Here is a 14,799-nt window from a genome sequence, read left to right as displayed (position 1 = left end):
TCCCTTCAAGATCTGTTTCTTCAGATTCACATTTTAGTGACTTGAAACTTTTTTGGTTTGAAAGTGTTTTTTTTTTTTCTCCAGATTTATCATGGGCTTCCTCCGTTCATTACTCCACATCGCCCCCTGGAGGATATAATTTTGTCTATGTCCAGCTGGGTTGCAAAACTGCGAGGAAAGGTGTCCAGCCGGAGCCACACAGTGGGTTAGGGGCTTCTGAAATATGCCTCACCCATTTCAGCAAAAAATCCCCCACCTGTGTTCTGGCCTCTGTCCCTCTCTGGAGGGAAAGCAAGGCAAGAGGTTAGTATGACCAGCATTGAGAAAGTGGGAAGGCATTTCCAGAATGGCTCTCATAATTGCAAATAAATGATCCTTCAAAGGGGTTTCCCAGAGGAAATTACCCCCACTCCCATTTCCAGTTTGGGGGGTGTGGGAAGGCAAGAGATTCCAGACTCAGACAAAAGCTTGAAAACCAAACCAACAGTATCTTTCACATGAGAACCAGAATCTTCCATGATAGGAGCTAAGCCTCCTTCCCTAGAGCCTGTAAATTCGACATAGGTTTTATCAGTGTGGGGGCCTAATCCCCTGGGGTGGAAGTGTCCACTGGGTTTCCTGGCTGGGGCTGGACTGATAAAAACCATCTGAGCCTGAAAGACCAAATGTTTGTCTTTGCTCTACAAGCCCTGGAGCCCTGGGATTTCTTCTGGAGTGGCTAGTGCCCCAGGCTCTTCCTTTGTTTATTTTCTTTGGTGGTTTTCCCATAGCTGGTAGATGTAGGAAGCAGTTAGCCCATGGCTGGTTGGCTGGAAAGATGTAGGGTACAGCCAATTAGAGCCAGCCTGTGGAATGCTGGGTTTCAAGAAATACAAAAAGAAAGAAAAAGAAAACACAATTTCCTTACCCGCCCATCTCTGGTGCCTCCGGTTCTGCCTTTAGATTTTCATTCCTTTGGGTTAATTATTGCCCCTTGCTCATTTGAAATGCAAATACCATTTGAAAGTAGCTAATACATTTAATCATTAAACTGGATGACTTCGCCTGTTTGCTGAAAAGTCAAAAGGTTCTCAAATAAAGACCAAGATAATCTATTTCCACCAGCCAGAACCGTCTCCGCAGAACCTCCTACTCCCACCATTCCATCTTTCAAAGTCTTCTCTGGAACTGAAAAGCCCATCTTTCCATCCACTTACCACAACCCTGCCCATTACTCAAAGCCCAGCTCAAGACCTCCCCTCTTGCAACCTGCTATGAAATATATAAATTTCTCATTCTTCTCACTGTCTTTTATGGATGAGATCTGAAGACTTGTGCCACCTCCACTTTCCCAGGAGTGTGCTAGGGGTTCACTGAGCTAATCCATGAGCAACATCCAAGTCTTTACTGTCTCTCTCCCCCACTAGAAAGCAAAGAGCACACAGTGGGAAGATTTGTCTGTTTTGTTCTCCCTGCTCAGTCAGCTCTAGAGCAATGTCTCGCACTTGGTAGGTAGTCAACAAATATTTTAAAACCAATAGATGAATAACAGGCAACATTTTTGAGCGCTTATTAGTCTCAGGAACTCTTCTAAACCTTCCACAATTTTATTTGATGCACTATAAAAAACTAATATTAAAGAAAAGATATTTTTAGATTGCAAGTGCCTTAAGGACAAACAACGTGCTTATATTCATCCTGGGCTCGAAAACTCAGAAAGTATTAGCTGAAAGATTGACTGAAGGAAAGAATGCTGGAATCAGAATTAATTTGCAAGACTGCCTTCCATTATAATATGATGGACAAAGCTAGCTGACAGCGTAAGAGCCCTAGACCACTGATTTTATCTGTGGGAGGGGAGTGAGTGTAATAGCTTCCGGCTTCAGCAATGTGTGCCCATGGCCTACCCTTTCTCTTCTGGCCTTGACTTCCCACAGAGATACCTGCTTCAGTGCTAGTGCCAGGATGCCGCACAGCAAAGATCAGGTCCCCTAGGGGAGACCAACTCTAATAAAAAACCAGAGATGGTAAGGGCTGGCCCCTCTCCCCCAACCCCAGTTGCTGATCTCCAAAGCTAGCCCAGGAGCCTGGGTCTTGACTGCTCTCAGGAATCAAGAATGAAAAAACCAACTGCTTGGCCACACAAGCAGCTCTTTTGTATCCCCTGGAGAGAATCTTGATGAATATGTATGGAATTTTCTCCCCCTGGAATGTAAGGGGAAGGGTGTGTCATTGGTCAGAGGAGGTCAGAATTCATCATGGGCTAATGGATCTTTGTGCCTAATAGGAAATGCCCAAGGGATGAGTTAGGAGGTGGGGTTGTTCCTTTGGCTGTGGTGTGAGACTTCTGGATGGAGAGCACTGCTTCAGGAGTCCTGACTACAAGACCTAGATGGACTCTGGGGAATTTGTGACCCTGCTGGAGAAAGCCCGCTGCGGGACAACCAACTCAGCTGCTTCCCAGCCCGCTTTGAGCTTTCTCTACAGAAGGGTGGAGAGACTCCTATTTCTCTCCAGACCTGTCTGAACTAGTGTGGCTTTTCTCCTGCCATCAGAATCCTCAGGATTCTGAAGAACATGGGAGGCTGGGTGCGGGTCCAGGGTGTGTGACCTTCCCAAGGAGCTTTGCGCTTCTCCCCACCTCCTGTCCCCAGTCGCAGGCAGATGCAGGGGTTTGGGCTCATGGTCACTAAACAGAGGTCTGTGGCCAACAATTATCCTGTGGGCCATCAGGTAATGAAGAAATCTGGGATAGAAATAGGTCTCATATACCTCACCCCTGGTAATCTCATGGTCAGGAACTGAAAACCCTAAAATGGAACCTTTCCAGGCAAACTCCAGATGGTAGAATTTTCTGGTAGGATAAGCAGGACTTACCCTGTACCTAGTCTTTTTTTTTTTTTTTTAAAGATTTTTTTAAATTTATTTGACAGACGGATCACAAGTAGGCAGAGAGGCAGGCAGAGAGAGACAGGAGGAGGAGACAGGCTCCCTGCTTTGCAGAGAGCCCGATGCGGGACTCAATCCCAGGACCCTGAGATCAGGGCCTGAGCCGAAGGCAGAGGCTTTAACCACTGAGCCACCCAGGCGCCCTGTACCTAGTCTTTAAAGTCCAACCTTCCTTTTCCAGACCCTGAGATCCACCCATCCCCCAACAAGCACAGTGGAATCATCTGCCCAGTCACTAACTAGTTGTGCGCTCCCTACATCCCCCTCTGCTCAGCCCAAACCTATTTCTAGCAGAGAACCAGACCCTTCACCAGACCCTGCTCTCTAATTTGCAGGGCAGGAATGATGCAGTCAGTGGCTTTGAACTCACTGACGAGATTTCACTAGATGTTTACGATGAGAGAAAATAGGAAAGACACCTTTCGAAAAGAAAGAAGAGGTTCCGTGTTCTCTGCCTCCCTCCCCCCAACTTATCCCCCACACACACACACAACTTCCACACTAGGAGGAAGCTAGACGGTGAAAACCACCCCGCTCCTCCCACCCAGGCAGCACCCTAGGGGCAAAACCTCAGAAGAAGACGAGTCCTGGTGATCATGGGTGGGTGGGGCCCAGCGCTGGGCTTCCAGACTTGGCCAGGGGCCCAGCAACACCCCACCACTTCCAGGTGATCACGAATGTCCAGACAGAGACGGCATCCGTGGGGACCCCAATGAACTGATGTTCATGTTCAGGGCCCACAGAAGCCTTCCAGGTTCTGCTAGTCGGTAATACAATAATTGAGACTAACTTACCGTCAGCCCTGTGGAATAGATTTGGACTTGAATTTTAATTTGATTTAAATAAATCAAAGGTGATATTTCTAGCACACCTCTTTTGTGGGTTGAGATTCACACTCGTTATGTAAGGAAAGAGATGCTTGATTTTTTTTTCCCCCTCTACCTCAGGTGCCATGATTCTAAGGACCCCACAGATTGGCTGTGGGTTAAATCAGGGGCCAGAGCAACTGACTGAGTGGGGATGGGGCAACAGAGCCCCACCTAGATTTCGGAGAGCCTTTTGGAGTGAGCTTTGAGCCTCTGCTTTACCCAAACCCCTGCTGCCTGTGCTGGGAACTGGAATTCTTAACCCCAGACAGGAGAGTCCGGCCCTCTTGGTGTGCTCCCTGGAGGAGCCAGGCTGGGCACTCTGGGTCTTCAGAGTAACCAACCAAGGGGGAGCACCAATGAGGGTCTTGCTCTCCCTTCACTGTCACAGTCCCAGTAAATCAACAGCTCTTGGTTGCTCTAATTTTTTGTCTTAACTTGTGCTGTTATTTCAACACCAGAGCCCAACAGGAAGAGGAGAGACCTGCGGCTCCTCTTCTTAGTCTTCAAAGGTCAGATCTGACAACAGCAAGAGCGGCCATTTTGGCAAGAAGTCGGAGGACCTGAGGTTGGCAGTCTAACCGGGAGGAACAGAGAGGGACTGGCCGTGCTTCCAGGGCCCCAAATGCTCTAAGTTTCAGGCTCCAGAGAGCCTGGGTGGGCCCCTGAGAGGGGGCTCTAGGGATTCCCTGCTCCTGTGAGTGGTCCTCCAGGCTGCCGCCCCAGGGGCTGACTTCATCCCTCCTGGACTATCTGGGCCTGTGAGTGGGATGTGTCCCCTCCCCGCCCCCAGCTGCCCCCATCCCCGATTTGCCTAGATTCTTGAAAGAGCTCTGCCGAGATCTGGTACACAACTTTGGCCTTCTTACTGTTTACTTTCACAGTACCGTGTGAAGTAGAGAGGAAAGTAAAGATTAATTAAGCCCTTTCATCCAGAACTGAAAGGAGATTTAGAATTTCACCTGCAAGAAATGGTCCAGGGGTGGAGGTGAAAGGCCTACACAGCATAATTCACCTCTGGGGAACTCTCCCTCCCCTCCTGGTCCTCCCACAGCATGTTAGCACTCACACCCTTCACCTAGAATATCTGTGTGTATGTCTGTGAGTCTGTTTAGGTAAATTTGCTTATGAACGTTTGTTGTATGTAACTGTGTGTCGGGTACTAGGCTGGGCACTTCATATACACCATCTCATTTAATTTCCCCCAAATCCTATGAGATAGGCACTATTATTACACCCATTTTAGAGATGGGATAAACTGAGGCTCAAAATAGCTTTTGTCATGAGCGGTGTTCGAATAGAGCTGGAATCTGGAATCTGATCCTGAAGGTTCTCTCTCTCTCCAGAAACGTACATACATGTACCTAAAAAAATTTCCTATGTACGTGTCTTGCCACCTGATATTTGGGGGAACAGACTGTATTGCCTATTTTTGTAAATGTCAGAACGTGATAGATAACATGCTATAGATTTTTAAAAGCACAACCAAGTTGTACTACGTGATGTTAACAAACTTGTGGTAATATTTTGCAATATACACAGATCTCAAATTATTGCAATGTACACCTTAAACGAATACCGTGTTACACATCAATTATATCTCAATAAACTGAGGCCCAGACCGTTGATGATTTGTTTGGGGTCTCACAGCAAGTTAATAAAAAAAGTACTAGGTCTGGAATTACTGCCTTGAGAACCCAACTTGCATAGGGCTGGGGAACTGAGGCGGTGGGTGTGGGGGCCTGGGTGGCTCAGTTGGTTAAGCGTCTGCCTTTGGCTGGTGTCATGATCCCAGGGGCCTGAGATAGAGCCCCACATCAGGCTCCCCGCTCAGCAGGGGGTCTGCTTCTTTCGCTGCCTCTCTCTTGCTCACTCTTTTGCTCAAATAAATAAAAATCTTGTGGGGGAGCTATGGAATTGGGAACTAGCAATGGCTCAGGCTATGCAATGAATGAATTATTGAAAGAGCAAGAATGAACTTACACACCAAGGGTGAGTAACTTGTGAATGAGCTGGTTTAAGACCACCACCCCCAGATCTGGCAACAAAAGATGTCCGCTGAGCTTCTACGTGGTGTAAGTTTAACTTCCTGTTTCTATCCCCAGTCAATTGCTGGACGGATTCTACTGACCTTCTGCCACAAATGCCTCCCCTCCTGACCCCTTTTTTCTTATTGAGGGAATTCTAGGGTGGTATTTATTACCTCTTCAAAAGGAATCAAAGGAAAACAAACCACAATCTCAAAAGGCCGCTGGGTTTTTTCTTAATCCCTCCCTCCCCTACCCACTGCCTCTGCCACACACAATCATTCCAAGTACTACTCAGAGAAGGTATCCTCTGACTCAGATTGCTTTCTTCCCCGGGGCCTTCCAGGAGCAAGCCCAAGGGGGAGTGAGTATAAAACTGCAGTCAAAGCCAAAGCTTGGGATCCGTGGGAATTTCTTCCATAGTCATGGGAATGGATTGTCCTCTTGGGAGCTCACAGGATATGGGCCCCTTGGTTTGGGGAGGGGAGGCAGTGTGGGGGAGGAGAGAGCAGAGGCCGAACCCAGGTGCCCCCTCCCCATCCTTCCCACGGCACCTGTGTGCGGTGCTGTAGGAGCCTTGCTACTCACATCCGCCTCGTTCCAGAGCCCCGGGATGCAGAAGGATTCCAGCAGGTCACTGCCACACAGCAGCAAGATCCGCAGCTCTGGGGAGGGGGACAGAGTTGGCACAGGGGTGAGTGGAGACCTGGAAAACATTCAACTCTCAGCCTCGCCCCTGATAAATACAGAAGCCACCCAATTCCCTGGGCCTCCGGCACCCAGCTCCGCCAGGCTCCCCTGCACCGTGGTGTGCGCAGTGTAGACAACTTTGCCTTGCTGGGTCATCTACAGTCCACTCTTATCCCCCTGTGGGAGGACTTTCTCATGCAGGACAGGGCGGGTCTTGGTTTGCCTGGTACTGAGGGTTTCCTGGGACAGAGGTCATTCCCTGCTAAGCTGGGAGGGCTGCTTGTCCCAAGAGAGATGGAGCCGGCCATGTGGCTTGTCTAAGGTCTTGCAGGGCTCTCTCTCCTGCTCCATATCAAGGTCAAGTGCTAACAGAGCTCGGCTCCTCTGCAGCCGTGCATTATCCAGGCTTTGTTCTTTATCACAAATGCGGACATGATGAAGGGTCTGGGGGGACACAGAGTGTCCCCATGCAGTCGCTGAGTTCATTGGATGTCCTTTCTTTACCAGGCCATCGTCCTCAGCAAGGAGCCTGAGAAGCGGAGTTGAGCTCACCCCGCCCCCCTCCCAGGTGCATGTCCTGCTTGTCCTTTGTTTTCTTTCCCTCCCAAAGCCCATTCTGCATCATCCCAGAGAAGCCCCTTCAAAAAGGACTGACCGACTTACTAAACCGGAGCAGTGGGGGGAAAAAAGGATCCTGGGATTCTCCAAACCACAGGGGGAGGGACACCAGCCAGGTGTGGAACGTCTGGTTCCCAGGTATCCTGGGCCCTCCAGTGAGAGGCTGTGGCTGTGGGCATCTTTTCCAAAATGGGAGGGATGGCCCTGCCCCGAGACCACTTCCCAAGACCACTGCCACCCTGCACCGAGGCTGAGAGGAGGCCGTTAGGTAGGCCTGCCTGAGACGCCACAGTTCGCTTGGGGAACCTGACCAGGATTCAGACGGTGACCTTGTCCCTGCTGTGGAACTCTCCAGATGGTTCAGAAAAGGAAGGCAACTGGGCTGACGATAGTGTCAGTATCTGTCCCACCCATAGCCCATCCTCAGGGAGCCCCGTGGAGCCCTGGGTCCTTTGCTCCTAAATATTCCTGCAGCATCTCCTCTCCCCCATGCCATTCTGTAGCCCAAAGATGTGCTCAGGGGCAGGGACCTTAATTTATCTTTCTAGCCCCTGGGTCTGGCAGAATGACCTGCATACAGTAGGTGCTCGGGACCTACTGAGTACGTGAACAACAGACAAGGTGCCTGCAGAGGCCATGCAGGCAAGTAGTCTAAGAGCCTTCTAGGCCATCTGAGATGGCTCTGCTGGGGCCATCATGGCCTTTGTGTTTGCAGTCTGGGGGTCCTGGGGGAAGTGGTGTCTCCCTCCTTCCAAGTCATGACATGGGACTTCTGGCCCAACTCCCCATGTGCGGTAAGGAACCAATCTCCCTATGGCTGAGAGGAGCCACACTGGGCTCCCTCCTGGGATCCTACGGCTCCCCACCTCCCACCTGGAACCACCCAGGGTTCCAAGTGTCCTCGTTCTGTGGAAAGAGATTGCCTGTAACTCTGTACTGTAACTCAGATTGCCTAAAATTTCGGTCAGGTGCCACCGTCCAGAGGCTGTGCTGGCCCTTGGATTTCTGTGTGTCGGCAGACCCAGAGGGCAGCTACGGCTCCTGAATTTGACAGTGCCTGGAGACATCTCTGGGTGCTAAGACCAGGGAGAGGGCACATGTTCCTGGCATCTGGTGCTCGGAGGACAGGAATGCTGGGGAACGTCCTACAAGACACATGGCGGCCCCCAAGACACAGAATTGTTTATTTCCAAATGTCAATAGCCCACAGTTGAGAAAGCCTGCTCGATAGCCATGAAAATAACTCTTTTCTATTCCTGAGTCAGGAACTCCCTTTCCCACTTGAATACAGTGGGTTTTTTGTTTTTTTTTTTTAAGCCAAAGCACAGAAAGTTAAAAAGTGGGGTGTCCACCTTTTCTTACAGGACCAGAACTGAGACATTTGTCACAGCCCAGAGGCCCTAGCAGAGCCTGGGATCCCATGCATGGCCGCTGGAGGGCAGCAGCAATCTCTCCTGGTTTGTTGCAGGCGACTAAGGCAAGCATTTTCCAGAGCCTTCGCTCTATGGCAGCCCCCTAGAGCAGTCAGTGGTTTAAGAACAGGGAAGTGGAGCCATAGGCGCTAGCTGAGCTAGAAGACGGCTTTTTCTTTCCTGCAAGGTGCAAGGGGATTTCAAAAAGGGGACTCATGAGCCAGAGGGCCTCCTAGCACACAGTCGGGAAGCAAGGCAGCTTCCTTTCACCTCCTCTGCGCTCTACCTCCTACCCCGGTTCACCACCTTCCAAGGATCCAGGGCCAGGAGGTAGAATCCGCACTGTCCCACCACACTCCCCTCCCAGGAAGCCTGACTTTGTGAAGTCCAGGACCTGGATCCAGGACCTCCGGGGCCATTTCCAGTTCCCACTGCCCTCTGAGGCCACGCCACCTGGACCACACCAGGCCCTGAATCGATCATGATAGCTGTGGCCGCCCAGCTTTCCCTTCTTGGAAAGAAGAGTAAGATGGGGTCAGGCTAGCCCTGCCCCTCACCAGGTGGTGGTGAGATAAGGAACTTGAGGGTGAGATAAGGAACTTGCTGCAAATTGTGCAAACACTCATTAGCTCGGCCTCTCTGTGGGCGGGGAGCTCCCGCAGGTATGGCCTCACACACTGGCCCAGTGAGCCAGGAAGGTAAACAAGGTCACTGCTGACGCTTGCCACAGTAAATGCTTTCTGGAACAAGGAACTAGAGAAACACACATTGAATACAGTTGCAAGTCTAAAGACTGCTCAGAGCGGGGCTGCTCCGGAGGACCTCCCAGGGAATGCAATTCCTGGCCAGGTGCGGAACTGCAGGAAGTGGGATTCAAGGCTTGCTTCTCCTCCGAGCCCTTGGGGTGCTTGGGAGCTGGGGAACCTGGACCCAAATACTTCTGCCCTGTTTTGGGGGAGCAACCAGGAAGCCACGCTGCTGCTTTTTGTGGCTTCAAGACGGTGAAGGGCGGGGAAATAAAGGACATTAAAATACAGGAAAGTAACTCAGAAGCGAGTTTTGAGTACTCAGGATCTTTGTTGTTAATACAGTGTATTTAATTGTTGTTTAAAATGACTTAATTTTGAGTATCGGCTACATTTGACAACCAGTTTGCTTACTTCCTGAAAATCTTAGAAAGGGTTCTGACAAACCAGTAGGAGTCAACTGCTCCTCAGATCAGAGGCCAGGACCCAGGGAGGCTCCTTGAATCGATATCACATGTGCTGGGCCTCCTGGCAGAGGCCCTGGGGCTCCCGGCATAGTCCTATGCTCCCAGGACCACAGCACCCACACCCAGCCCTGGGGATGGCACCTTTGCAGCTGGGACGGCAGACTGGGCGTGTCCACCGGACACCAGGCTGCCCCTCACGCTAGCGTTCCAAGCATGCCAGTTGTCACTGAGCCTCCTTGTCACCTGGTACCGCGCCGACTCCAGCTCCATCCCGACAGCCATCTATCCCTTCCTCAGCTTCAGTGTCTCTCACCCACTCTGGAACCTCAGTTTTCTGGTTTGCTCCCCAGGGTTCCGTAGGACTGAGCTCATTTCCAAGGGTGGGTCAGCTCCTACCCCTCCAACGACTGGTGGGTGGAGCCACCGTCCATCCACCTCCTACCACAGACCCGGGATGCCTTAGCCTCCGCCCACCGCTGCCGGCTGCAGGGAGGTTGTGGAGGTGGCTTTCAGCTTCCTCTCCTCCTTGCCCTCCAGCCCAGAAATAAGGAAGAAGATAAGGAAGATGGGGAAGCTTCTCGGCCTCACACAGTGTCTTGGGCCAAAGAAAGGTCCTGGGCTGTGGCAGAAGCTTAACTTCCACGTGTCTGGGATGAGGGAGACGAGGCTCTAACGGGAGCACTGCCAAGCCGGCGGGTCCTACCTCCCGGGAACTGGCCAGGTGGAGATATCGCAGAATCTGCTCTAGTCTGGAGCCGGAGTTCTGGGAGCAGGCCCTGTTGCGAGCACAACCCGGGGTCTCCAAGCCTCTCCCCCCGCCCAATTCTGCCCCCAAGTGTCCCCGCTTTTCCAGCCACTTACCGATCTCTTCGTACCGCATCACCGTGCCCAGATTGGCATTCTCATCTAGGGAGGAGAGAGGGAACTGAGAAGCATGAGGGGACGGACTGACTGCCACCCGTGCACGCCGTCGGCCCAGGGGCCTCCTCAGGAGTGTGTGGGGTGGGGTGGAACGCACGGGATAGGCGGGTCATTGCCTCCCTGCACAGAGGGCATCTGAGTAGTGATGGAGAGCAATCCGGCCTACAATGCAGAGGACGCAGCCCTTGGTGCTGCACAGTGGGAATTCACATTTCTGGGCCTTTAAGAATCGCACATCTTCGCCAGGAAGCCGATGACAAACACACACACACACACACACACATGCTCCTGCTAAGCACCTTCTGTTTCTGTCTGTATTTGTGGGAGGTAGTCCACAAAAGCAACGTCCTCTAAACAGAGAGAAACGGCTCTCAGCATCACCAGGAGGCAGCCCCGTCGCCCCAGGCACGGGCTGCCTGGTTCAGAGAACTAGCATCGCTGAGCTCGTTGAGATGGCAGGTACAGCAAGAGCCCGTGAAAGACGAGAGAGACAGAGGCTGGGACCTGTGCTCTCTCTCGAGTGCTCTTCAGCAGTGCTGGCACGGGGGTTCACGGTGTGCACAAAACCACAGACCTGCCACCTTGGTCCCCTGTCTCCTTTCCTCCTCCGCTACCCCTCTTAGTTCCTTTTGGAAAACTGGAAATCTCAGAAGTGGCAGAAGTCAGCGCCAAAGCATCAAAGGAATGAGGTCTAGACCTTCAGCAATTCTGCAGATTTGAACTGGGATGCAGCAACTCGGACATTCTCATCCCTGGAGTCCTTGAGGGAACAGCCAGCAACAGGGAATTAAGGAAAGAGCATGGGTGTTGGTAGCCTATCAGAGGGGTGCATACACTGCCAGAGCTGGGAGGACCCGAGGAAGGATTCTGGGCCCCTGAAAACTCTTAGGCATGTGACCTCATTCTGCGTGTGGGGGCGGGGTGGGAGGGGTGGGGGTGGGGAATCAGCACAGCAACAGGGTCTAGGCAGCCACAGGCTAGGTGGGGCACACCCTCGGGACTCTTGCCGTGCAAGCCCGGGGACTTTCCTGTTTACTTCATTTTCTCTCCACTGTTGCTCTTTCAACTGTCATCCCACAGCAGGTGCTGGGAGGTGTTTGCAGAATGAATGAAGGGAGGGGACAAAGAAGAGACGGGACCAGCAAAGAAGGTCTTTGCTCCCTTACCCACAAAGGTGAAGCGCTCCACTGGTGGGCGGACACAGCAGATCCGGCTTAGACTTTCTCCCACCTTCCCCAAGATCTTGGCTATAAGAGAGAGCAAGACAGACAGGGACAGAGGGAGAGAACCGCTCACCACTTACAGCCGGGCGTGTGCGCCACTTAAACAATAAGGTTGCCCTGGAGGGGGCAGGGGTTGGGTAGTGGGAGGCAGGAGGGTAGAGAGAAAGAACAGAAATGTGACCGCAAACATTCCTTCCCGTTCACAGTCCAAGGCGCAAGCATTGTGAGCCACAGACTGGAATCTGTTTTCTGCTTGTGTTTATTATACTGTCAAAAACCGGAAAATGTAGAAGAGGAAAATATATAAAAAGGAAAATAAAAAGCACCCGTAATCCCGTCCCAGGAGACAGCCACCACTAACACATGGGTATACTATTTCTTTTCCTCTAGTAACACATGGCTATACTATTTCTTTTCCTCCACTTAAAAAAATATGCATTACGCAGGTATGTTTGCACACCAGAAGTTGGGTCATATTATGTGTTTAAATGACATATGGGCTATTTGCTCCTTTCATTTTTTAAATATGAACCTTACCCTTCATTCCTTCCCATGAAGATGGATTTTATCATAATCAGACATCCTACTTTGGCTGAGAGGGATCTGGTTTTTGATGTCCTCTCCGGGCTCTAATCCAGAAAATCTTTCTGAGCCGCCACATGTAGCTGTATGAGAGCTATGAAATTCTGGCTCCTTGTGAACTCTCCTGTTTCGAACAGACTAGTAATCTAATAGTTTATGGTCTCTAGGCTTGAAGAGTATGAACAGGATCCACCTCTTGCAATGGGCTGGTAAAAAATGTTGGAAAAAACATGGACCTTGGAATCGAATAGTCCTGAACATGACCTCTGACTCTTCCACTTTTGAGCTGTGTGACCTTAGGCTAACCACTTACCCTCTCTGAATTTCAGTTTTCTCCTTGTAAATGGGAACATAATATCTATATCACAGAATTACAGCATAAAATGTGAATCCATGTAAAGCACTGTACATTGTATGGGCATACAGGACTCGGTGTTGGGTAAATGTTGGAGCCCTTGCTTTCTGCCACTGAAGAGGTGGCTGAGAGTTTGGGATTTCGAATGCTGATGCCTGGGTTTGACTCCTAGTCCTGCTACCTCCTCACTGTGTGACCTTGGGCAAGATAGTCAACTACCTTGGAAGAGGCAGGGAAAATGCTGCCTTCCATATTTTTAATTCCCAGGAAGGCAATTATAAATAGAATTTGTAAATATGATTTATAATTATAAATATAAAAAAATGCACACCATCAACCCTGTCTCTCTCTCATTGTGACTGCTTCTCTCTGATGCTCTATTTTAAGGACTAGAGCATCAGTGTCACCTTGTTAAAAGGGCACATTTTCCTCCCCCTCCCAGACCTACTAAGTCACATTCGGGGGGAGGGCCCAGCAGTCTGGATTCTAACCACCCTCCAGGTGATTCTGAGGTCTGAGAGCCACAGCTCCCACCAGGGTCCCCCTACCTGCAGTGGGTTTGCTGGACACGTTGCTGTTCTGGTAAATGGGCTGGGGCGTCTCATTTTGGGGCTGTCCGATCACTGGCGTCATGGAAGGTGTGTTAACGTTGGAGAGGATACAGCCAGTCACCCGCTGGGGGAAGGGAGAAGTGCAAGGTCAGTGGCATTAGCCAAGTAGCTTATGAAGAGCATTCCTAGTTATCTTCAATCGCTCATCTGCTCATCCAACCCCGGGGAGGCCACTGGGAGCTGAGCCGGTGGCGGGGGCGAGTTCTAGACCCAGCTGTGTGGCGTGGCTGCGTGAGGCCAGCAGGAGGCCAGACCGCTAGCTCAGTGCTGGGAAGGCATGGCATGCGGTGTTGCCCTGGTTCAAGTCCGAGCTCTGCCCCACTCCGGCTGCGTGACCTTGGATAGTTAGTCTCTTGAACCTCAGCTCAGGAGATTAACACGGACAGGCCCGGTGGCTGCCTTTCTGGGTTGTGGTCTGGCACCTGGCCACCGATGTTGTAACCTTCTCTGTGACGTGCATTCCTGCCTCCCTGCCCGCCTCACGGGCCTCACACGAGGTCATGCCTGCAGAAGGGCTGTGCACGCTTTGGAAAGGTCATACGAACACCAGGCACTATCACCACCTGTCGCCTCTCCAGGCCAGGGACGCCAATGACAAGGCCAAAGCTGAGAGTGGGGCCAGGTGGGCGGGATGTGTTTGTGTGGCAGGAAGAGGCGGGGTGCTGGGCACTCTTTTGCCTACTTGTCAGTGTGGATGCACATTCCAGAGCCAAACGGATATTCTATGTGTATATTCTATTGTGCTGGATTATCTGGCCTGCTGCTTCCCTCGGGGCCGCAGAACTCATGGAGCTGATAAGTCCTGCCCAGCTGACCCAGACACCCACCCCCTTCCCTGCTGTGGGTGCGAGAGCTCCCTACTGGGCAACAGAGAAACAAAGAATGGGTTTTTCTATCCGTTCAGCTTTCCAAGGGCCGGTGCTTCTGCAGTTCCCTTTCCAGATAGTATCTCACCCCCATGCACCCCTCTTTCTGGATTCCTGAGTCCCGCTGCCAGAGAACCCCAAGCTGTGGGGCTGCTGTGGCCCTCGTGACCCCCAAAAGGTCCGTCTTTCATAACAGAAGACAGAGAGTGGCGTTGATGCCTTCTGAGCCCCAGAAGACAGGCGTTTGTTCTGCGGGGTGACCTGTCCCCTCTGTCATGTTCTTGACACGGGGCGGTCCCAGCAGCATCCAGCCCCATCTGGGAGCCCGCCCAGGCCAGCCCAACAGGCTCTTCCCCGCCTGCTTGTGGCTGCTGGAGGGGAAGGGCCGGCCTGCCTCCTTTTTCCTTATTTCACCTCCAGAAAAGGAAGTGCCACATTTTCGTTAAGTAACTGGTCTGGTAGCTGAGAAAATGCTTCCTCCCGCTGC

General features: G+C 51.5%; 1 protein-coding gene across 3 annotated transcripts in view; it reads right to left on the bottom strand.

Moving 5' to 3' along the window:
* NMNAT2 (nicotinamide nucleotide adenylyltransferase 2) overlaps nt 1-14,799 on the bottom strand; it is a 188,365-nt gene that overhangs the window by 10,787 nt on the left and 162,779 nt on the right. For all 3 annotated transcript variants that reach the window (XM_032862672.1, XM_032862673.1, XM_032862674.1), the window contains 4 exons: nt 13,384-13,510; nt 11,842-11,922; nt 10,616-10,660; nt 6,410-6,486 (listed from right to left, as the gene is read on the bottom strand). In XM_032862672.1, the coding sequence (XP_032718563.1) occupies nt 6,410-6,486; nt 10,616-10,660; nt 11,842-11,922; nt 13,384-13,510 (330 nt within the window). The remainder of the gene's footprint in view (nt 1-6,409; nt 6,487-10,615; nt 10,661-11,841; nt 11,923-13,383; nt 13,511-14,799) is intronic.

The sequence above is a fragment of the Lontra canadensis genome, unplaced genomic scaffold (genome assembly GCF_010015895.1).
Source record: "Lontra canadensis isolate GAN:19392208 unplaced genomic scaffold, GSC_riverotter_1.0 scaffold24, whole genome shotgun sequence".
Lineage (NCBI taxonomy): Eukaryota > Metazoa > Chordata > Mammalia > Carnivora > Mustelidae > Lontra > Lontra canadensis.
This window is presented reverse-complemented; position numbering and strand designations above follow the sequence as displayed.